The sequence below is a fragment of the Dysidea avara genome, chromosome 7, assembly GCF_963678975.1.
Source record: "Dysidea avara chromosome 7, odDysAvar1.4, whole genome shotgun sequence".
NCBI lineage: Eukaryota > Metazoa > Porifera > Demospongiae > Dictyoceratida > Dysideidae > Dysidea > Dysidea avara.
The window spans coordinates 33284869-33307760 of NC_089278.1; the positions used below are offsets into that span (position 1 = coordinate 33284869).

The 22892-nt window shown below is 38.2% G+C and overlaps 2 protein-coding genes and 1 long non-coding RNA gene across 3 annotated transcripts; 1 reads left to right on the top strand and 2 right to left on the bottom strand.

The window, feature by feature from the left end:
- Positions 1 to 21: 21 nt before the first annotated feature.
- Positions 22 to 420, bottom strand: LOC136261487 (uncharacterized). The gene is made up of 3 exons (XR_010703926.1): positions 354 to 420; positions 161 to 298; positions 22 to 112 (listed from the first exon to the last, which is right to left on the bottom strand). It is a non-coding gene; the product is annotated as an uncharacterized lncRNA (long non-coding RNA).
- Positions 421 to 434: 14 nt separating this feature from the next.
- Positions 435 to 7307, bottom strand: LOC136261187 (extracellular matrix protein 3-like). The gene is made up of 8 exons (XM_066055162.1): positions 7121 to 7307; positions 6846 to 6980; positions 6580 to 6789; positions 6389 to 6529; positions 6126 to 6338; positions 5933 to 6070; positions 484 to 563; positions 435 to 452 (listed from the first exon to the last, which is right to left on the bottom strand). The coding sequence occupies exons 1-8, from the start codon at positions 7305 to 7307 to the stop codon at positions 435 to 437; spliced, it is 1122 nt and encodes a 373-aa protein (XP_065911234.1).
- Positions 7308 to 17380: 10073 nt separating this feature from the next.
- Positions 17381 to 19681, top strand: LOC136261188 (uncharacterized). The gene is made up of 4 exons (XM_066055163.1): positions 17381 to 17877; positions 18018 to 18612; positions 19017 to 19542; positions 19590 to 19681. The coding sequence occupies exons 1-4, from the start codon at positions 17381 to 17383 to the stop codon at positions 19679 to 19681; spliced, it is 1710 nt and encodes a 569-aa protein (XP_065911235.1).
- The last annotated feature ends 3211 nt before the right edge of the window (positions 19682 to 22892 follow it).

The window sequence follows — 22892 nt, forward strand, 5'->3', positions numbered from 1 at the left end:
AATTCTTCAGTGAATTCCAATTTGTTATCATTCCTGATGACAATTGAAAAGTTAGCTTGTGTATCAGTTGGCCCAAATGTCACACTTGTGTTACCAACAACAAAATCAGAATCTGAGAGTGTTTTAATAACCTATAGTTGGTCAAACACTTGCCACTTACCATCAGCAGTACCAGGTGTAGCTGAAGCAATAACAATAAAGGTTGCTAGTGTAGGACGAGTGACATCTAGTTTTATTATGATTTCTGACTCATTTTCAAATGCACTAAATAGTGGTTGCATAAACTTCACTGAAACAGCTAAGAAAGTATTAACTGTAGTAAAATAACATTATACAACATTGTATTCACTCACTGTCATCATCTACTATCTTTACTACTGCACTAGAAATGGAGCCAGGATTTACTCCAATATTTCTAACATTATCTGGTATTATTAGATCGATACTAAATTCTTCAGTGTGTTCTAGTTGTGTATCATCCACAATAGTGATATTCACTGCTACCACTGTGACATTAGCCTCAAATTTTATTGGAATTATATTTGTGGCAGCAAAATCAGAGGCTACAGTTAATATAAACATTATTCATGAAATAAGATGCATTACTGATTTGCAAGCAATATTCAGTGGACCAAAGATGATAAACCAAAGATGTATTGGTACATGTATGTACTCAACCAAACGTATGTGTGGCATGATGTGTGATCAGGTCTGCAAAAAGGAGTCTTCTACACACATCTAATTGCACTAATTTTAATGACTATAACTTTGTTTAAAAAGTAAAATATAATTTCTCCACCCATTAGGCTACGTATGTTGCTAAGTTGTTGCTCACTACTGACCAAATTTTAAATCAATAGTTAATTGAAGTTACTATTATCAATGTTGATATGTATTGAAACCCCTTTTTGTAAATCTGGTCACATATTTGGAAAACCATTTCCAAGTTTATAGAAAATTACAGCCATGATTTGTATTGGAGTAAATGGAGAAGGTTGTTTGAGAGTTCCTGGATGCATATGATTAGGAGAGAGAATTAGCATATTATAAGTCTTTTTAGTGATTCTTTGAGGTCAGTGGATTTTGACATATAACCAAACCCATCATCACTAAGTAAGGACTGACAGTATAATGGCACTTAGCTTATATCAAAACACACGATAGTGTGTCATGTGTACTTTTGGCATAAATTTGCTGCCCTATGACACAATTTCCACTGACAAATTTGTTGAGGATGCACAACTGGCAACTCTTAAAAGTGTCCCAAGCATATACACCTAGCCTGTATATTGTGAGATAGAGTGTTGCAATGCCTTGTACACATGGTCATCTTGAGGCCGTAGTAGGTCTACAGCCATACATGGCAACACAGCTGCAGCCTCATCCATTCCTTGTGGAATGTGACAGTGTGGGATTCCAATAGGGTCTTACTGTACTAATCCTCCCACAATTATTGTTTTGCTTGTTTGCACTAGTAAAAATAGGGACAAGTCACCCTCAAGCCAGTAGGGCTGGTTCGTCAATGACACCAGTGTGGTGCTTAGGTTAACAGTACTATACCCGTAGAAAGATAGAAATAACTTGTGAATAATACTGGAAAAACTGCAGTAGGACTCCGGGAACCTGTACATTTACCAAAACCAACCACTATTCCAGGATTGGAGGACCAATAGTTCTACCACCAACATTAAAAGTTGCATGTAAATACTATCTAATCCAAAACAGCCAAGCTGTAAAAAAGTGTGCAGCCATCAAAAAGGCTATGGTGAAAAAAGATGTGAAATCCAAGGTGGCGGCCAAGAAATGGCTGTGATGGTAGGTTAATGGTAAAAATTTTAATAACAACAATTCAGGTGAATTTTGGTGCCGCTTGGTCTTGGCACAAAATTCACCTGAATTGTCATTATTAAATTTTTTACCATTAACATACCATCACAGCCATTTCTTGGCCGCCACTTTGGATTTCACATCTTTTTTCACCATAGCCTTTTTGAGGGCCGCACACTTTTTTACAGCTTGGCTGTTTTGGATTAGATTTCATTTCTTTTTGTATTTGTATACCCTATGGCTGGCTTTGGGACTATTTTAACCTATCTTTTTTTCTTTACCACAGGAAGAAGAAAAGATGAAATAGATGTACTTTAAATATTTTATCAGTAAATGTACAAATTATATATATAATACATACATTTATTACAGAAATCTCCATGGTGGTTTAATTTCTTTGTAACTGAACACTCTACAAGGTGACATCTTCTAGATGCTCTCTCTACAGGGTGAATTGTTTGTAGACAAGACAACTTCTTCTAGCTGATCTCTCTACAGGGTGACTTGTTCGTAGTCGAACTTTCTACATGATAGTTTGTTTGTAGCTGAACTCTCTACAAGGTAACTGATCTTTCTACAGGGCAATTTGTTTGTGGCTGAATTTTCTACAGGGTGATTTCTGTGCAGCTGAACTCCGTACATGGTGGTTTCTTTGTAGCTGAACTCTCTACAAGGTAATTTCTTCTAGCTGATCTCTCTACAGGGAGATTTGTTTGTAGCTGAACTATCTACAAGGTAACTTCTTCTAGCTGATCTCTCTACAGGGTGATTTGTTCGTAGCTGAATTCTGTACAGGTGATTTGTTTGCAGCTGAGCTCTTTACAAAATGGTTTCTTTGTAGCTGAACTCTCTACAAGGTAACTTCTTCTAACTGATCTTTCTACAGGGCAATTCGTTTGTGGCTGAATTTTCTACAGGGTGATTTCTTTGCAGCTGAACTCTCTACATGGTGGTTTCTTTGTAGCTGAACTCTCTACAAGGTAATTTCTTCTAGCTGATCTCTCTACAGGGAGATTTGTTTGTAGCTGAACTATCTACAAGGTAACTTCTTCTAGCTGATCTCTCTACAGGGTGATTTGTTCGTAGCTGAATTCTGTACAGGTGATTTGTTTGCAGCTGAGCTCTTTACAAAATGGTTTCTTTGTAGCTGAACTCTCTACAAGGTAACTTCTTCTAACTGATCTTTCTACAGGGCAATTTGTTTGTGGCTGAATTTTCTACAGGGTGATTTCTTTGCAGCTGAACTCTCTACATGGTGGTTTCTTTGTAGCTGAACTCTCTACAAGGTAATTTCTTCTAGCTGATCTCTCTACAGGGAGATTTGTTTGTAGCTGAACTATCTACAAGGTAACTTCTTCTAGCTGATCTTTCTACAGGGTGATTTGTTTGTAGCTGAACTATCTACAAGGTAATTTCATCTAGCTGATCTCTCTACAGGGTGATTTGTTTGTAGCTGCATTCTGTACAGGTGATTTGTTTGCAGCTGAGCTCTTTACAGAATGGTTTCTTTGTAGCTGAACTCTCTACAAGGTAGCTTTTCTAGCTGATGTCTCTACAAGGTCACTAGTTTGTAGCTGAACTCTCTACATGGTGGTTTCTTTGTAACTGAACTTTCTACAAGGTGACTTCTTCTAGCTGATCTTTCTACAAGGTGATTTGTTTGAAGCTGAACTCTCTACAAGGAAACTTCTTCTAGCTGATCTCTCTACAGGGAGATTTGTTTATGAACTCTCTACAGGTGATTTGTTTGCAGCTGAACTGTCTACATGATGGTTTCTTTGTAGCTGAACTCTCTGCAAGGTAACTTCTTCTATTGATCTCTCTACAGGGCGATTTGTTTGTAGCTGAACTCTCTACGTGGTGGTTTCTTTGTAGCAGAACTCTACAAGGTGATTTCTTCTAGCTGAACTATCTCTTTCCATAGTTGCATGAACTCCTCACAAGGTAACTTCTTCTAGCTGATCTCCCTACAGGGTGAATTGTTTGTAGCTGATCTCTCTACAGGGTGACTTGTTTGTAGCTAATCTCTATACAGTTTACTTGTTTCTAGCTGATCTCTTGAATTCTCTTCAGGGTGACTGCTCTATTAGGATGACTGCTTTATTAGAGTATCTCGATCTCGCTGCACCAAGTTGGATTTCGTGTTATAACTCCGTGGCTTCAAGTCTGATTCTTCTACACCATTGATGAGCCTTTCTAAGATGATTACTTCATCTGTACAACGATTTTCAAAGCATTACCCCAAGCGGTTTATCTGGAAGGCGTGGCAAGCATTCGTTTTTTATTAGCTAATCTCGATTCCGTAATTGTTACACACTGTTGGTTTTTTCGTTGTATCTTCCTGGGTTTTAGCTCGATTTCTTTCAAACCACAAAAGGTTTGAGGTTTAATAGTTAACCTATTCACCCACCGATTTTCAGCTTCTTCCCATATGCGGTTTACCCTGTAGGTGTGACAACATATTGGTGTTATTTTTCGTGAATAATCACTCATAACTCTTTGCCTGTTTGTCGTAGTCCAGCCAAAGTTGGTACAGCGATGCGCCGTTATACCCCCCTTCTGTGTGCCAAATTTCAAGGCAATCGGATAAGGCGTTCGCGTTTTATAGCAGTTTTTGTAAGTGTGCGAAAAGAGGAAGAAAAATAAGAAGAAAAAAACAAAGAAACTAAGCCAATTTTTGAAGTCGCATATCTCGGGAACGCTTGAAGCGATTTCGCTAAAATTTGGACTGTGGAGTGCTGCAGTTGGAGGGAGTGTCCACAGCAAAAATCGTCTTGTTTCATCAAGGAAGCACAGAGCTACGGAGGTGCGAAAATTGCGTTTTCTTTCTTCCTGTCAATATACTCACTGGTGTTGCATGCCGGCTTCTTGGGCCGCACAACACACTACCGTGTGTCTTGATTACTAGGTTAGGATAGTTAAGGTTACGGGATACTGAGCGACTGTCCACAAAATTTATTACATAATTAAGGAGGGCTTGGTGTTGTTGTGTTGAGTATCAGCTGGTAACAGGCTTAAATTGTTGGGAGAATCATAGCTGCTGACTGGACAGGTACAAGAAAACACATGTAACAGTACAAGATAACATAGAAACAACACACTTAGGAACAGGCGTACCTGTAAGTGCATACATAGTTTTGCTGACTAATGGTGATATTTTCCTGCATGAACCAAAAATCAGGACTGTCAAACTAGTTGTTAACATTTTGTATAAACAGACTACTAGTTTGGCTTCTTGTCTAGGTCCTGATGGAGTCATTTGTTAGAAATAATGTTTCTAGTGCTTGTGATATCAATTTAAAAATTAATTTTGTGACCACAGTGTCTTGCTTTATGCCATATAGTAGTCATATTTCAGCAACTATACACATCATTCACAAATCCTCTTGTCAGTCCCTCACAAGTGATGTTCTTCAAATCTTAGAATCGTTGGTAAGTTCTCATGGTTCTTCACTGGTCTGATTTTTGGTTCATAGTTTTCACTAATTAGCATTGGGACAACTCATGTTTCCATAACAACATTTGAATTCCATGTCAATTAATGAGAAGTTAAGAATGCATAAATATTTGATAACAATGCATTAAGAAAAATCAAATCCCTTATCATGAAAAATGATTGATAGTGTACATGTGGGGTTTACAGTATCCCGTAACCTTAAGGCATTGAAAGTGATCAAAAAGTACAACAGTACAACTCTACATTAGGTACTAATAACTACAATGTTGCATGCTTAAAATAGAAAAAAGTGGTGGCCAATATTAGGTTTCCTGCAGCTGGTTTGTAGGGGGAAGGTTACTATACAAGCACACACAGTTAGACGCACATCCCTCCAACTTGAGGAGTCGCCGCTGTACAAAAACATCATTCCAGTATATCTTGTTGCAAGAATATTGGCTCCTATTTTCCACAAAATCAAGTCATGTGAATGACCATGAAAGTAAGTTTATCAAAGTCTTCAAAAATTGGCCATTGAACATACCTGGAGGTCTGTTCATAGATGTCTTAACCTTCTTTACTACTATATATTTCTAAAACTATTCTATGCTTAGGCCTTCTTACATATACATGTAGCATACAATAATTATTATAGCACCGTTGTCTTACCTGTTGCAGAACCTTCTCTAATGTTTAATTCCACTACAAATCTAGTTGAACTGATGCTTGATGATGTCATCAGTATTGTAACTTGGTAATCGTTTTCATGGACAAAGTAAGCATTAGTTGATAGTGAAACAAATGTTACTAAAGAAAGACATGGTTATTGTAACATTGCAATGACCATCAACTCCTAACTAACCGTCATTATCTGTGACAGTTACAATTGCTGTGGAAATATTTCCTAAAGAAATGCTTTTGTTCAACAAAAGTGATGGTAGCATTAGTGAAACATTGAAATATTCAGTTGGTTCTAGTAGGTCATCATCAGTAATAGCTAGTGATACTGTTGTGTTCCAGACTCCTGGACTGATATTGACTGCTACTATACTTGAGCTGTAATCATCAGCAGTAGCTGTAATATTTCATAGTGAATATAACAGTGTATTCACATGGATTCTTAACCTGATGTTGAAGTGTTGGATGTGATGGCTCTGATGTACACAGTTTCACTAAAGCTTAAAATTTTGTCCAATACAACAGTTAACACAAGAAGATCTCCTTCGGAGGTTGAATATTGATCAGATAATAAACTGACAAGTGTTTCTGAAATGCAATGTATTAATTGGCACATATGCATAGGAAGTGCATATTACCATCATTATTGGTGATTTCTATTGAGGTAGTGTTTGGCTCCAGTATTAGTACAGAAACACCTGGAACTGCTATGATGTCTACAATACGTACCTCAAGCACTTCATTCAATTCTACAATATTATCATCCACAGTAGCAATACTAATTGATATATTCTTATAACCCGATATTAGTGTGCTGACAATTGTGCCATTGTAGTAATAGTTCTCAACTAACCAAATGCAAAACTACATGTAAACCTGTCTGTGAATCAAGTATATATCTTACCTGAAGCAGTTAGAGATGTAATTTGTATGATAATGGAAATGTTTACTTCAGCAACATGATCTGACACTATTTCAACCTTTGCTACATCTCCTTCAGTAATTTTGTGTAAAGGTTGATCAAATCTGATATGCATCACTGTGTGAAATAGAAATCATGTAAAATAAATATCAGTTTATACAATTGCTACAGAAGACCACTAATGTATAAAAGAAATATAGACATTCTAAACATTAATCACATATTCCATTAAACAATTATACTCAACACATTCTTACCATCATTATCTAGTATCACAGCATTTGCAACATGTGGAGATCCTGCTGTTATGCCAACATTTTCTGCTGGTGAAGGAACTATAAGCAAAAGTTGAAACATTTCCTGATCCTCAACAATGTTATCATCAGTTATAGATACATTAACAACACTGGTAATATCATTAGGTCCAAATGATGCTAGCAACATCTTTGTACTGCCAATGTCTTCATCACTTGCAGTAGATGCTATAATATGTAAAAGTACAAATTTTGACCACCTTTCTAATATATTATACTGAAAATTATTCTTATTTATTCACCTGTTATTCTCAAAATTAACCTTGAAATTTTAACAATTATAAGTATATTTTCATATCAGTTAGGGTTATCATGTATCATAAGATTTTTGTATTACAATGCAAGCAAAACTTATAATTTTGCATGAGGTATCCCTAGAACATTATACTCAACACAGTCAGAACCCCATGTTGCTCATGCGTATACAATCATAGCAGTTAATCATCAGTTTTCTGACTGTACTGAGCCACCACCACCTGATACTGTGGACCCTCTGTTATCCAAACCCCTTTGTTTTCAGGCAATGACAAAAGTGTTCAGATGAGTTAATTGTTCAGATAACCACAGCCCATACAATTATATACAAAGCTTTTTTTAAATACTCTAATAGAACATACACTCTCTACAAGGTAACTTCTTCTAGCTGATCTCTCTACAGGGTGACTTGTTTGTAGCTGAACTATCTGCAGGGTGATTTGTTTGTAGCTGAACTCCCTTCAAAGTGATCCTTCTAGCCGATCTCTTTACAGGATGACTTGTTTCTAGCTGAACTCTCTACAGGGTGATCTGTATGTAGCTGAACTCTCTACAAGGTGATTTGTTTGCAGCTGAACTCTCTACATGATGGTTTTTTGTAGCTGAACTTTCTACAAAGTAACTTCTTCTAGCTGATCTGTCGTGATCTGTTCATAGCTGAAGACTCCACAGGGTGATTTGTTTGCAGCCAAACTCTCTACATGGTGGTTTCTTTGTAGCTGAACTCTCTATAAGGTGACTGCTTCTAGCTGATCTGTCTACAGGGCCACTTGTTTTTACAGTAGCTGATCTCTCTACAGGGTGATCTGTTCATAGCTGAACATTATACAGGTGATTTGTTTGCAACTGAACTCTCTACATGATAGCTCCTTTGTAGCTGAACTCTCTACAAGGTGACGTCTTCTAGCTGAACTCTCAACAGGGTGATCTTTTCGTAGCTGAACTCTCTACAAGGTAATTTCTTCTAGCTGATCTCTCTACAGGTGAATTATTTGCAGCTGAACTCTCTGCAGGGTGATCTGTTCGTAGTTGAACTCTCTACAGGGCGATTTGTTTGCAGCTGAACTCTCTACAGGGTGATTTGTTTGCAGCTGAACTCTTTACAGGTAACTTCTTCTAGCTGATCTCTCTATAGGATGACTTGTTTCTAGCTATTCTCTGTACATGGTGAATTGTTTCTAGCTGAACTCTCTACAGGGTGATCTGTTTGTAGCTGAACTATCTACAGGGTGATTTGTTTGCAGCTGAACTCTCTACATGGTGGTTTCTTTGTAGCTGAACTTTCTACAAGGTTACTTCTTCTAGCTGAACTCTCTACAGGGTGATTTGTTTGCAAGCTTAACTCTCTACATGGTGGCTTTTTTGTAACTGAACTCTTTACAAGGTGACTTCTTCTAGCTGATCTCTCTATAGGGCAATTTGTTTGTAGCTGAATTATCTGCAGGGTGATCTGTTAAGTATGTAGCTGAGCTCTCTTGTTTCTAGCTGATCTCTCTATAGAGATAATTTTAACTTTTGTTTGTATAGTTGAATGCTTCACAGGGTGGCTTTTTGATTGGATGTGAACTCTCTACATGGTGACTTGTGTGTAGCTGAACTCTCTACAGAGCGACTTACTTGTAGCTGAACATTGTATAAAGAAACTGGTTTGTAGCTGATCTCTATAGGGTAGCTAACTTACATAGATGAACTCTCTACTGGGTAGTTCTTTGTAGCTGAGCTCTCTAAACAGTGACTTGTTTGTAGCTGAATTCTCTACAGAGTGACTTGTTGTAGGTGAACTTTCTACACATGTTTATAACTGAACTCTCTACTCGTGTTTATAGCTGAACTCTCTTCAGTGTGACTTGTAATGTTCTGAATTTCTACAGCAATGTATTTGTAGCCGAACTCTCTACAGGGTGACTTGCTTTTAGCTGAAATGTCAATAAGATTAACTGGTTGTAGCTGAAATCCCTACAGAATGTAATATAATTCTAAAATGGAGTAAATTATTAACGTTGCTGAATGCTCTATTAGGATGACTGTTCTATTAGAGTATCTCGATCTCCATTTGCTACACATAGTTAGCTTTTGAATCACAACTCAGTGGTTTGTAATCTGATTCTTCTTTACTACTGCAAGAACTTTCTATGATGATTATTCTAGCTACACACAGATTTTCAGCTCACTGTTCTAAGCGGTTTGCCTGGTAGGTGTGAAAACTAAAGGTTTTTATTAATAAAAATTGATCACGTAATTGTCACACAGGTTGGGTTTTGTGTCATATCTCAATGGCCTTCATCTCGGTTCCTTTCAAACCACAAAAAGGCACTCCTACAATAGTTACTCCATCTACATAGCAATTTTCATCCTATTCCTTCAAGGGGTTTACCATGTGGACGTGACAGACCTTCGACCTTATTTTACGCAAATAATCGGTCATAACTCCGTGAATGTTCATTGGATTCCTACCAAACTTGGTACTGAGATCTGCTGTAATGAGCCCTTTAAGTGTGTCAAACTTCAGCCTGATTGGAACATGAATTCGTGTATTATGGCGGATTTTGCGAAGTGTGCGAAAAGAAGTAGAAGACGAGAAAAAATGAAAAAAAAAAACAAAACGAAACTTAGCCACTCGTATCTCGAAATATCTCGAGTGATTCTCTTCCAATTCGGTACATGGACTCTGCCAGAATTGGGGTAGTTACTTCAGAAAAGTAACTAGTTACAGGTTACTAGTTACATTTGTTCCATGTAACTTAGTTACAGTTACTTTTGTAAAGTAATAAAGTACTTTAGTTACTAGTTACTTTCTATATTGTGTTTTAAATTATTAATTGATATGTTAATGATGACTGACAATGGAAAATTACAATGGCGAATTACAATCAGTTCAAAAAACTCCATCCAATAGTCTACCACTGTGTATGTAAAATCTAGATATCTAAGTACTCTTTATTATACCTCATAAGCAGTAATTTTTCAAACTGTTCATCAACCAATCTATTGCATTTGGGTGATAATACTAATGCAAGCCAAAACATCATAAGTATGCCTCCCCATCATTCTTGCACATGCTATGGCCGCTTGCATCTCTTTAAGATGTGAGGGTCAATCCAATGGACGCTCATCCCCAAATAGCTTCGGTGGTGTGCCGTCAATACATCAACAGTAGTCGAAACAATATCAACTGTTTCCAACGTCTTTTTGACTTTGCTGACCATTGAATCGTAAACTGTATCAAGATAAACTGTAAAAGATTTTCTGTCAGGTAATTGGGTTGGACAGATACTGCCTAAAAGCCTTCTAAAAGCTGGGGATTCCACGGTCAACAAAGGTAGCATGTCTTCTATTACATACCCTGCAAGCAAGCTTTGTAGCTTATTGGGAGGAATGGAATACCTACTCAACATTGCTGGTAAAGTGCACTGCCTCTTTGGATCACCATTATTATTGCTATCACCATCAGCCTCCGATCTTCATTTCCCTGCTCAGGTTTTTTAACTTCTTTTTGCTATCAATGTTGTATTCTTGTGTATAGATGTCAGATGTTTCTTGAGATTTGAAGTTGTATTCTTAGCAGACGACAGCGTTGTATTTCCAGCACACAAAGTACAACGGACCTTAAAATTCTTTGCATCTTCACTCAGGAAAACAAAATAATGTCTGTATTTCCATCCGTAAAAAGCTGTCCCTGTCCCTGCTGCTTTGCTGCTAGAAGCATCGCTAGAATCCCATGTAGAATTCAAAGCACCACTGTTATCTCCCATAGTTTCCACGAAGTTACCCACGCTCAAACACGAGGTCTAACATGTGGTAGATCACGAGATAGTAAGGTGTGCATTAGCAAGAATGGTTTTGTTTATTATTGAAGTCATGAAAGTCGCCATCCTGCTATATAGCTGCACCTGAACCTGCTGGGTTTTGGGTGCACAAAGGCTATTGAAATCCTGTGTGTAACTTCGCTCTGAATTATTGCTGACGTAGGGTAAGCAATTGTATTATACATTACACAAGGGCGACATTACGAGCTGCCTCGGGTAGTAGGTTTACTAGTCAGTTGTTGTAACAACGTTATAGTTTACGTAACTTTGTAACTGCATTACTTAACAACCAACGTTACTTTACAGTCTCAGCTATTGTAACTAGTTACTAACATGTTACTATTTCAAGAAGTAATTTTAGTTACAAACTACTAGTTACAAGCTATGTAACGCGTTATATTACTTAGTTACTTAAAAAGTAATATATTATGTAACGGCGTTACAATTGTAACGCGTTACCCCAACTCTGTGGACCCCTATCTGGCTGGTACCTCTGTAGCAAATTTAGTTTCCAATTGGATAAGGGATCATAGAGGTACACAGGTGTGAAATCATGTTTTCTTTCTTCCTGTTAATATACTCACGGTGTGGAGCGCCAGTTTCTTGGGCCGCACGACACACTACTGTGTGTCTTGAAGGTGATTATCACTGAGTAAGATGGCGCTATATAGGGTGATTTTTAAAGGCAGTATATTGGTGACTTGTACCATTTTAGGGGTGATCCTTACTTAAACAATACTCCCATCCTTACTTAAACAGCACAACTGCCATGTTTGATAATTAACAATCTTTTAAATACACTATATGTGACTGGATTTTGGAAAAACGATCCAAACCGCACATTAGAAGTTTCGAGATAAACGGTTTTAAAGAATTCAAGCCAGCATAACTCTCCAGGGATAGCAAGCACGCGTATGAAATTTACACTAAAGATGCATCAATCTGTTACCTTTCAGACCACTTCCAGTACTTGTAGCTGCTTGTAGAGTTTCCTGCCAAATAAGATAGAAAATCTGAGCTGTTCGATGAGCGAAGTAGTATCATGAGTGCTCACAAAGGGGTGGGGGTGGCGGGGTGGGCAAGGGTTAGACCTCAAAATGGAGACAGACCATGATTGGAGTCCAGAGACAAGATTACAGGGCTGTGCTGGCTCCTTAGTGGTTGATATATAGCAAAATCTACAGAAAAAACGTCTGGCCAACATTGTCAGGCTGTCCACCAGTAAACCACTGATTCTTGCCAAGCCAGGTCCTTCACAAGGCCTAAAACCGCCATTCGAGCTCTACACCCCTCCCCCCCCCCCCAGAAAATACGTCTGTTGAAACCAGCTTCGAGCAATTTGAGTGGTGCTGAGTGTCAAAACTACTAGTACAATAGTGTAGCTATCCACTGGTGGTGTTAGTTTGATTTTGCCTGATGTGCGATTTGGATCGGTTTTGTAAAATCTGGTCACATATATGTATGTTTTATGTATACATTTATGTACAGGTAACTAAATATAATCATTGTGACTTCTAGTACACAATCATAGTGTGTACGTATTGAGCTGGATCCTCAAAAACATTAACTTTTTATAACTCATGAAAGCAATTACACACAACCTTGAAATTTAACACATTTGTAGTACTGCTCGACTCACTTAAAACATTTCTAAATCTTTTGGTAAAATGTCTGACATAATATTTATGGCCAATCAGAAGTTTTCACCATACATTTCCTATGGGGAAGCTATAAAAGTGCAATGTCCATTACAGTTATTCCTGAACTTATAATGAAGCCAAACCATACGCGTCTGTTGTTGACACCATTGCTGTTACCATTAATCATCTGGTTAGCTGAAATGTTAACTCTCTTGAGAAAAAATCCACTTTTAAAGTTTTAGCTGTTTCCAGGATCCAGCTCAACTTATACATATTATACTATGTTTCTTATACACCATGCCAATATGTCAATGTATATACCTTCACTGCTCAGAAGGTGTGGTAACACTGAAACATTAAATGAAATTCCAGCTGGTTTGCTTGCTTCTATAACTACACTCATCACAGAATCATTTTCAAAAACTCTGTATGTTAAGTGTCTGAAGAACACATGAAGGTCTGCATATAACAGAATAAAAACATGTATGTGGTAACCATATGTTAGTGGTGTGATAACTCACGATCATCATCCAATATTACAGCAATGGTAGTACTTGGTTCTCCAATATTAATACCGAGCTCTATAGAATTAACTGGAAGGGATAATGACATCCTGAATGCTTCCCTTGGTTCAGCTACTGCATCATTTGTAATGATCACATTTACAATACTGGTAGTGGCATTGGGACCAAATTGAGCCAGTAGTATTGAAGTGTTGAAATCACTTCCTAAATGGATCAAATTAACTCAAAATGTGTTACAATAGTGTCACACGTCAACTACCACATTTCATGCAAAAATTCATAAACTTGCACATAAAATATTTTGCATGATTAACACTTAACAATATTATTTTGTGCTTATATATACAGAATGTTTTGTTTGTTGGCTTACTGTAATTTGCTTTCTTTTCATTGTAAAATAATTTTTGTATGCAAAACTTATGCGATAATTTCTTGCACAAAAAAGTTTACATAAGATGAAACTACTCTAATAGAGCAGTCATTCACAAATATCATATAAAAATATTTTTACACAAAAATTTTTATCATGAAAAATTTTGCATGAAAATAAAGTGAATTACAGTATTTTACATGATTAACACTTAACAATATTATATACAGAACGTTTTATTTATTCTATTCTATTTATTAAGGCTTTACAGCACAAGTGCTGAAGGTCTGTAGGACACCTGGTCCTACAGCCTGCTTAAAGTTGTTACAGAAAGTGTGTTTGAAAAGGTAGAGAAAGGAGAAAAATCCATGACTGGGCCTAGGCAGCCTCAAACCTGCAGCCATCCGATTAATGCTCAAACGCTTACAGGAGTCTGCCAGGTAGTCAGGATGTTTTCTTCTTGTCAATTTCATGTATGTATATCCAAGGAACTCTAGAGAGTGACTTATTATCTTAATGTAGCCCATGTGGAACCAAATGGATATTAGTTTATTTATTTATTAAGCCTTTACAGTACAAGTGCTGAAGGTCTGTAGGACACCTGGTCCTACAGCTTGTTTAAAGTTGTTACAGAAAGTGTGTTTGAAAAGGTAGAGAAAGGAGAAAAATATCCATGATTTTGTTTGTTAGCACAAGCTGACAAGCTTTTTATTGATGGTTTCATTACAGCAGGTGATAGTAAATGTCTACCAGTGGTTTTAGCAAAAATGTCTAGCTACCTGGGACATAGCAGGATGGCTAGAGTCAAGAGTGGCTACTGTGTGACTGTGTATATCAATCTTTTGCAGCATAATATACAGTTGCAAAAATTGTTCTCTACATTATGATGATTGATGTGTTTTAGTTAATACCTTCATTTTGTTTAGCTATTAGCAATTTAAACCTAGAATATAAGCAAAAATTGAGTTGTTATGAGCTGCTTAAAAAATTAGGGCAATTTTTATAATGAAATGCGTTTTATAGCAAAAATCTAAATATGGTATGACAGACATTTCTAGAACAATCTTTATGGTGTAATAATAATGACATGCGTGTGTATAGTATAAAATAAGTGATTGTACAACATTTTGTCTCTGCTGAACTGTTCAATAAGGTTTGTGCTGCAGATGACATTCTTGAGTAGCTTTTCAGTGACAACAAGGGCATCCTTCAAGTGGTGGCCGTGATGTAGGAGTGTTTCAAATCAACAAGTATGCATTATTTGCACCTTGCAAAGTTTCATGTTTGCAGACAGAGACTTGGGCAGACTATTGTGAGGATCTGAGGATCTTGTGGATAATGCATACACCACATTAGATGATGATGCTAGGAAGTAGTTGGCATTACAGCATTATTTATCTCAGCTGTAAAACGAGCTAGTTGCATTTGAGGTCAAACAGAGGAAGCCCAAGACAATTAAGCAGCAGTTGCAGCCACATTATAGCTGGAGTCCTACTTAGTGACACACAGTTCACTTGGTACAGTGGCTTAAGCACAGGTGTCTGTAGACCATGCAAGTCGGATGGGTCTGATGGACATAATGATGCAACTGCTGGATCAAATGGAGAATCTAAAAACTGCTAACTTCAAGCAGGGGGAAAGAGTTAGTGGCAAAACTAGTCTCAGACAGGTGAAATTGTATGTAATCAAGGAGGTGGTAGTGTGTTACAGGTGTGGACAAGAGGGCCATTTTACTAGGGGCTGAGCACAGCCATCCAATAAGAAGCCTTGGTATCAGGGAAGCTGGTACCTCCTACCCCTCCCTGCTCCCAAGGGAAGTAGTAAGGGCAGATCATTGCACATCTTATAATCCATTTTAAGATCATTGTACATCTTAAGATCATTGTACATCTTATAACCCTAATATCATGTGGTTCTTATCAATCAGGTACCAAGTGACCTTTTTGTCAGATACTGGATCTGCACTAACAATTCTGAGGAAAGATATTTGGGAACAGTGTAAGCACCCTTACCTCTTGGAAAGAATTGAGTTTGGTGAGAACTGAAGGTACAATGCTGACTGTTTATGTATAGGCGTAGCAACATGGAGGGAAAGGGGGGTTGGAGCCCCCTTGTGATTTTCTGGTTGTAAATTGCAAAAAGATCAAGATACTCTAATATAGAAGTAAATTGCTCTAATAAAGCAGTCACAGTATTCAGAGAAGCAGTGTAGCAAGCTATGAAGTTATAAATAAGGACATACATGCAATGTATTTGGTGGAGGGCAGCTATCCTTAGCAGGTATCGACCTTTTTATGCTCTTCAACATTGCATGGCCCTACCAAACCAAGAGTCTAGAGCCTCCCTATCTAAAAATATCCTGCTACCCCTACGGTTTATGGTTTAGTTCTCATACAGTGGGAGGCTGATGGTAAGGTGTTTGTACAAACAGTGGTAGTTATTGACCTTTAGACAATCCAGGCCACGATTTTTTAAGAGGTTGTAGTGCTGACCTTGTTAAACTACAGGTGATGGACAAGTTATCACCTTGTATTCTCAAAATAATGATAAGAAAGAAAGTACCAATACTACCTGTAATGGTAGCTGCTAATGAGTAGGGCTGTACCAATTCCACTTTTACCAATGCTTCAAGTACCAAGTACTTACCTTGGAAGTGTCTGCAAGTACAAGTACCGATACCAAGTACCTTAGCTGCTTCATCACTGCACACATTTATTTGTAATATACATCATATTGACCGGGCCTGCAAAAATAGGGCATGTGGGCACAAACTACATCCTGTCACATAACATGTCATATCTCAGTGCTGGAATAGAATATTTTCATTCTGTAACTTGTACTGTAATGCCATCTAAATGTTGAATAAGTGCTGAAAAGTTCTTGGCTACAGAGGCATGGAATACAAAGTTATGACACATCTACGTTTGAAAATATAGGCAATTTTTATGTGCCCACATGCCCTATTTTCGCAGGCCCGGTCACATATGTAACTCGTCCTATTATACAAGTACACAGAAAAAATTGGAAATTTCAACTAGAGTAGGGATCATAACACATCGATAAAAAGTACTGAAACAAGTTGGAGTAGTCCACAATATTAAATCACAGTAAAACAATAAGAAGTGTTATATTCCTACTATGCATTTCCATTATGGTATCTTGAGCACAGTAGGGATATGTGGTGTATTTTGTATTTGGTCACACACTTTATGATGTAATCTTTTGTTTTCCTCGCGTGTATTGTGTTATTGTTGTATCACGTGTATGCCATGCTCTCGTTATTAATTGATTATTGAGTGTCTTGTCCAGGTGTTATCTGTGAACTGTATAGTACAATGAAACCTAACGTGACAGTGGTGATGAGGAACTTACCTTGGCGATGGCGAAGGGAACTCAGTTTGAGAAATTCGATTCCCGCACTGGTGACATTGAGAGTTATCTGAAATGCCTTGAGATGCACTTTGTTTCCCTGGACATAGCCAGTACAGAGGAAACCGCCAAAAAACGGAGAGCAATCTTGCTAAGCTCCTTAGGCAAACGAAGCCTACTGGGTACTCAAAGACGTTTCTTTCCCTAGCAACCCAACTGAAAGAACTTACCAGCAGTTGATGACGGATTTGAAGAAGCATTTCAAACCGAAACGGATAACAGTGGCAGAACGTTTCCGCTTCAACACAGCCCAGCAGTTACCGGGTCAGTCAATTCTTGAATATGTTACACATCTAAAGAAATTAGTGACCTATTGCGAGTTTACTGGGGACCATTTACAGCAAAGTTTGCATGATCGTTTTATCTGCGGGCTATGTTCAGAAGCAATTCAGAAGAAACTCCTTTCAAACACGTATAATTTCCAGCAGGCAGTGGACATAGCTTTGGCTGAAGAGGCAGCTGCTAATGATGTAAAGGACATATCTGGCCAATCGGGAGCACCATTGCATTACACAAAACAAAAAGGCCACGTGAGTGGTAAAGCAGAACGAGGGGACAAGAAGCCAACTAAGCAGAAATGTGAACGTTGTGGACTGAGCATTCATTCACAAGATGATTGTTGGCATAAAGCTTCTCAGTGCTTTAGTTGTGGAAAGAAGGGACACTTGAAATCCCAGTGCTGAACCCCTCCAAAGTTTTCACAGGGTCAAACCTGTAAAAAATTTCACTGTGTGGAGGATCAGGGAAATCACTACGTGGGAGATCGGGAAAGGCAAGATGAGAATGATTTTGAAAGAGCCATATTTGCTACTGCAGACACTTCCTCATTGACACAAAGAGTACCCCTACTATCAAAATACCAGTTGTACTTGAAGACAGAGAGATAGAGATGGAGCTGGATATGGGAGCAGCAGTGTCTGTTGTGAGTCATGCAGATTACCATAAATATTGTAAGCATCTACCCTTAACAGTAGCCAAACGAAAATTAAATGCTTATACTGGTACACCATTGAAGGTTATGGGGGAAATAATGGTGAAAGTTAGGTATAATGAACAAGAATGTAAACTACTAATGGTGGTAGTGAAAGCTGGCACACATGCCCCACTACTATTTGGGAGGTCTTGGTTACAAGCTATTCAATTAGACTGGCCAGCAATATTTTCTCAGGGTCAGTATTCAGTTCAGGCTGATGTTGTTGATGAATTAAAAACAAAGTATGCAGATATTTTTAAACAAGAATTGGGTACAGTTAAAGGCATAAAGGCAGCCTTGCATATCAAAGAGAATGTCAAGCCTGTTTTGTGCAAGGTACCTTTTGCTTTACGCCCAGCAGTAGAAAGTGAATTGGCTAGAATGCTGTCCGAGGGTATTATTGTCCCAGTAGATTTTAGTGAATGGGTGACCCTTTTAGTATGTGTCCCAAAATCTGATGGAATAGTTCGCCTTTGTAGCGACTATAGAACAACAGTAAACAAATCAATCAACACTAACCTATACCCACAGCAGAGGAGATACATAGTAAATTGGCTGGTGGTGAAAGGTTTTCAAAAATAGACCTCAAATGTGCATACCAGCAAATGCTATTAGATGAGAAGTCACAAGAGCTATGCACAATTAACACCCATAAGGGATTATTTAGATATACACGCTTGCCTTTTGGTATCTCCTCAAGTCCCGCAATTAAGCAACGTTTTATGGAGCAAGTATTTAGTGGAATGGATTCTATTTGCGTGATGCTTGATGATGTGTTGGTAACGGGAAAAACTAATGATGAACATTTGCATAATTTATAAGAAGTTTTTCTCAGATTCCAGAGGCATGGGTTACGTTTGAAAGAAGACAAGTGTGCTTTTCTACAGCCATCAGTGACATACTACGGCTTGCACATATCTAAACAAGATGTGAGGCTTACAGAAGAACGTATTAAAGCCCTCCACAAATCTCCACAACCCCACAATGTTGCCGAATTGCGCTCTTTTTTGGGCTTAGTAGCAGCATTAAGCAGTTTTATTCTAAACTTTTCAGAAATAACACACCCCTTGAATGAATTACTTGGTAACAAACCATGGAAATGGTCAAAGGCTTGTGAAATAAGTTTTCTCAACCTTAAAGAAGCAGTTACTTCTGACACAGTTCTTATTCATTATGATCCAGCTAAGAAGCTAGACTTGGTGGTTGATGCTTCCCAATATGGGTTGGGGGCAGTAATCATGCATACTTGTCCAGATGGAAAGCGCCGACCCATAGCTTATGCTTCCCGAAGTTTAAATAAACATGAGAAAGGTTATAATCAGATTGATAAGGAAGCCTTAGCAATCATATCTGGACTGAAGCGTTTCCGTTCATATTTATATGGATGCCATTTTACTATATGGACTGACCATAAGCCTTTACAAAGAATATTTGGGCCCAAACATGCTATTCCAGTGCTAGCAGCACACCGTTTACAAAGATGGGCACTTATTCTGGCAGCATTTGATTACGATATACAATTTGTAACATCAAGACAAAATGCAGTAGCTGATGCTTTATCCTGGTTACCTTTGACAAATGCAGATATGAGTGAGGAAGACACATTCCGTATTGAGCAAAAGCTGTTGGAGAGTTTGCCTGTTACTAATAAAGAGATCAGACATGCTACCAGTGCAGATCCAGTTTTAACAAAGGTGCAAGAATTCCTCACAAGAGGGTGGCCAAAATCAGTAGACGATGATGTATGTTTGAAACCTTACTTTAATCGCAAGTTTGGATTAACTTTGGAACAAGGATGTATTCTATGGGGCTTGCAAGTGGTAGTTCCACAGTGTTATCAGAAAGATTTGTTAGAAGAGCTACATAGAGGTCACCCGGGCATTGTATGTATGAAAGAAGTAGCAAAAAGCTACATTTGGTGGCCAAAGATTGATGAAGATATCGAACTCACTGTTCGCAATTGTTCAAACTGCCAGCAAGTAAGGAATCCCCCAGCAGTTGCTCCACTGACACTGTGGATGTGGCCTACTACTCCATGGACCAGGGTCCATGTAGACTATGCAGAACAAGGGAAGCAGAATTTTCTCATAGTAGTAGACACATATTCTCGTTGGCCTGAAGTATTTGCAATGCAGAGTACCACATCAGAGGCAACCATAGTGGCTCTGAGAGATCTTTTCACCAAATACGGTATACCAGTTCAGTTAGTTAGTGACAATGGTCCACAGTTTCGAAGTGCAGAATTTGAACATTTCCTTAAAGCCAATGGAGTGAAACATGTAAAAGTATCACCTTACCATGCAGTCAGTAATGGACTAGCTGAGAGAATGGTACAATCTTTCAAACGTTCTTGCTATGCCTCCAGAAAGAGTAATATGACATTGCAGCAATGTATTTCAAATTTTCTGCTAACATACCACACAACAATGCATCCAACAACAGGTTATACTCCTGCCAAATTGCTTCTTGGGAGAGAACTACGTACACGATTGTCATTGATCAAGCCGGATATCCAAACAAATGTTTTACAGGCTCAAAGTAATCAGAAGAATTGTCATGACATTCAGTCCAAGTACCGAGAGTTTTATCCAGGAGATCCGGTATATATCAAAGATCTGCAACAGGAGAAGACCTGGTGGGCAGGGATGGTGGTGGAACGGTCAGGTCCTAAATCATACTTGACAGTTTTACAAGATGGTAGAATTTGGAAGCGTCATGTTGACCATCTTACCAGAAGGCAAACAAGCCCACTACAAAACAAACCAGAGAAGAATGAAACAAAAAACGAGGCAATTAATTTACCAGTGACTGCTGCCTCGAAAATGCAACTTCTCCACCACCGCTACCAAACCATGACCAGCCAATATCAACAGACAATGAACAATCTCCATCAGACAATATCCAAGGAAGCAGTGAATCTCCTTAATGTGTCTGAATCTGATGAATCTAATACTGCTCAAGATACTGGACATTCCAATGAAAATGTTACTGATGGAACAGTGAGTGTTCAAGTGTCTGTACCACCAACCACTTGTCAACGATCGTCACGCATAGTCAAACCACCAGATCATCTCATTGAGACTATGTCGTGACCGAACTTTAGATCTGGACAAACTTGTTAGACTCACTCACAATCATTGTATACTAGGCCACTATGTTGTTTGGACACACTTGTAAATTAGGGAGGAGGAGGTGTGGTGTATTTTGTATTTGGTAAAGCACTTTATGATGTAATCTTTTGTTTGCCTTGCGTGTATTGTGTTATTGTTGTATCACGTGTATGCCATGCTCTAGTTATTAATTGATTATTGAGTGTCTTGTCCAGGTGTTATCCGTGAACTGTATAGTACGACGAAACCTAACGTGACAGGATATATAGAGTTTCACAGTGAATTAATATCATGCACTACTCCAGCTTGTTTCAGTACTTTTTATTGATGTGTTATGGTCCCTACTCTAGTTGAAATTTCCAATTTTTTCTGTGTACTTGTTTGTTAACTTTTTTTGTAAATAATAATTATGACTGGTGAACACATGCATACCGCATCTGAAATGGCACCACACACCCCAATTATCATCTGAAAAGTGAGGTATCCATTACACTTTGTTGTCAACTATGTTACACAGTGTTTCGAATCAAGAACTGTTCGAAAGGTACCTATACAATCCAAGCATACTGAAAGAAACCAGTTATATCAATTATTGTCTGAAAAGTGAAGTATCCATTGCGCTTTGTTGTCGGCTATGTTCAACCTGTTACACAGCAGTAACAATCAAGAACTGTTTGAAAAGCACCTCTGGTATCAAAATAGCCACTATGAAAAATACAGACAATTTCCATTATGAATAGAAGCTATCACGTGCTATCGCCAAATCGACACTTTTCGCTGTCAGCAAAGATGAATGGGACACAAAGGAGGAGACTGGTAAGTCCATGAAGAATGCATTATACTTACTGCAGTATGCCAAAAGGCATTTGTTGGGCCAAAGCGATGTCTAACAGTGAAAAATCAAGCCCATAGCCTTAGCCATTATCGAGTTACGCTTGTCTGAAGGCATCAGTCAGTCAGTTACTTACTTACTCAGTCAGTAGAAAATTCCGTAGAATAAATTATTTTTAAAATTCTGTAGCAACTTGTTGAAAACATTTCGGGTCGATCTGAAAGCTTGTTTGGGCTTAGTTTCACCTAACCAATACTGCCTGGTCGTTGTTAGGGAAATTGAGGCTGTTTTTGAGAGATATTATTTTGTGGGACATGCTTACTCCTTTGTGGTCCCTACTATACACTACTATCATAGTGTATAATGTGCGTGTGCGTGTGCGTGTGCGTGTGCGTGTGCGTGTGCGTGTGCGTGTGTGTGTGTGTAGAGTCCATGGTACCTCTGTACAAGTTTTAACTGATTCATTGTAATGAGCACATGATGAAGTGACCAACTGTATAAGATTCACTAGAAGTACAAACCAGTTCAGCAGTTAGTCGTGTACTCTACTATTGCTTAAGAAGAAGTCTAGATAATGGCTGTCACAGAAATACTACTATAAATACTCTGATAAAACAGTCATGACCTGATTGCTCAATTAGAGTTACTGAATGTTCTATTAGAATATATCGATCTTTTTCTCAGACTGTGCTTTCACAGAGAAATTTTCACCACAGAAGAATGACTTTTTAATTACTAGCATTGTCTTTGATGCTTTCAAGCATTTTTTATTGTGC

What these genes read in the sequence shown, in the direction of transcription:
- LOC136261187 (XM_066055162.1), bottom strand. Translation starts at nt 7,307, where the DNA reads ATGTTGCTAGCATCATTTGGACCTAATGATATTACCAGTGTTGTTAAT. An exon ending in TACATCTCTAACTGCTTCAG is followed by an intron (nt 6,790 to 6,845) that starts GTAAGATATATA and finishes GCATTTGGTTAG; the next exon opens with TTGAGAACTATTACTACAAT. An exon ending in AGAAATCACCAATAATGATG is followed by an intron (nt 6,530 to 6,579) that starts GTAATATGCACT and finishes ATTGCATTTCAG; the next exon opens with AAACACTTGTCAGTTTATTA.
- LOC136261188 (XM_066055163.1), top strand. Translation starts at nt 17,381, where the DNA reads ATGACGGATTTGAAGAAGCATTTCAAACCGAAACGGATAACAGTGGCA. An exon ending in AAGGGACACTTGAAATCCCA is followed by an intron (nt 17,878 to 18,017) that starts GTGCTGAACCCC and finishes TTGCTACTGCAG; the next exon opens with ACACTTCCTCATTGACACAA. An exon ending in ATCTGGACTGAAGCGTTTCC is followed by an intron (nt 19,543 to 19,589) that starts GTTCATATTTAT and finishes ACTGACCATAAG; the next exon opens with CCTTTACAAAGAATATTTGG.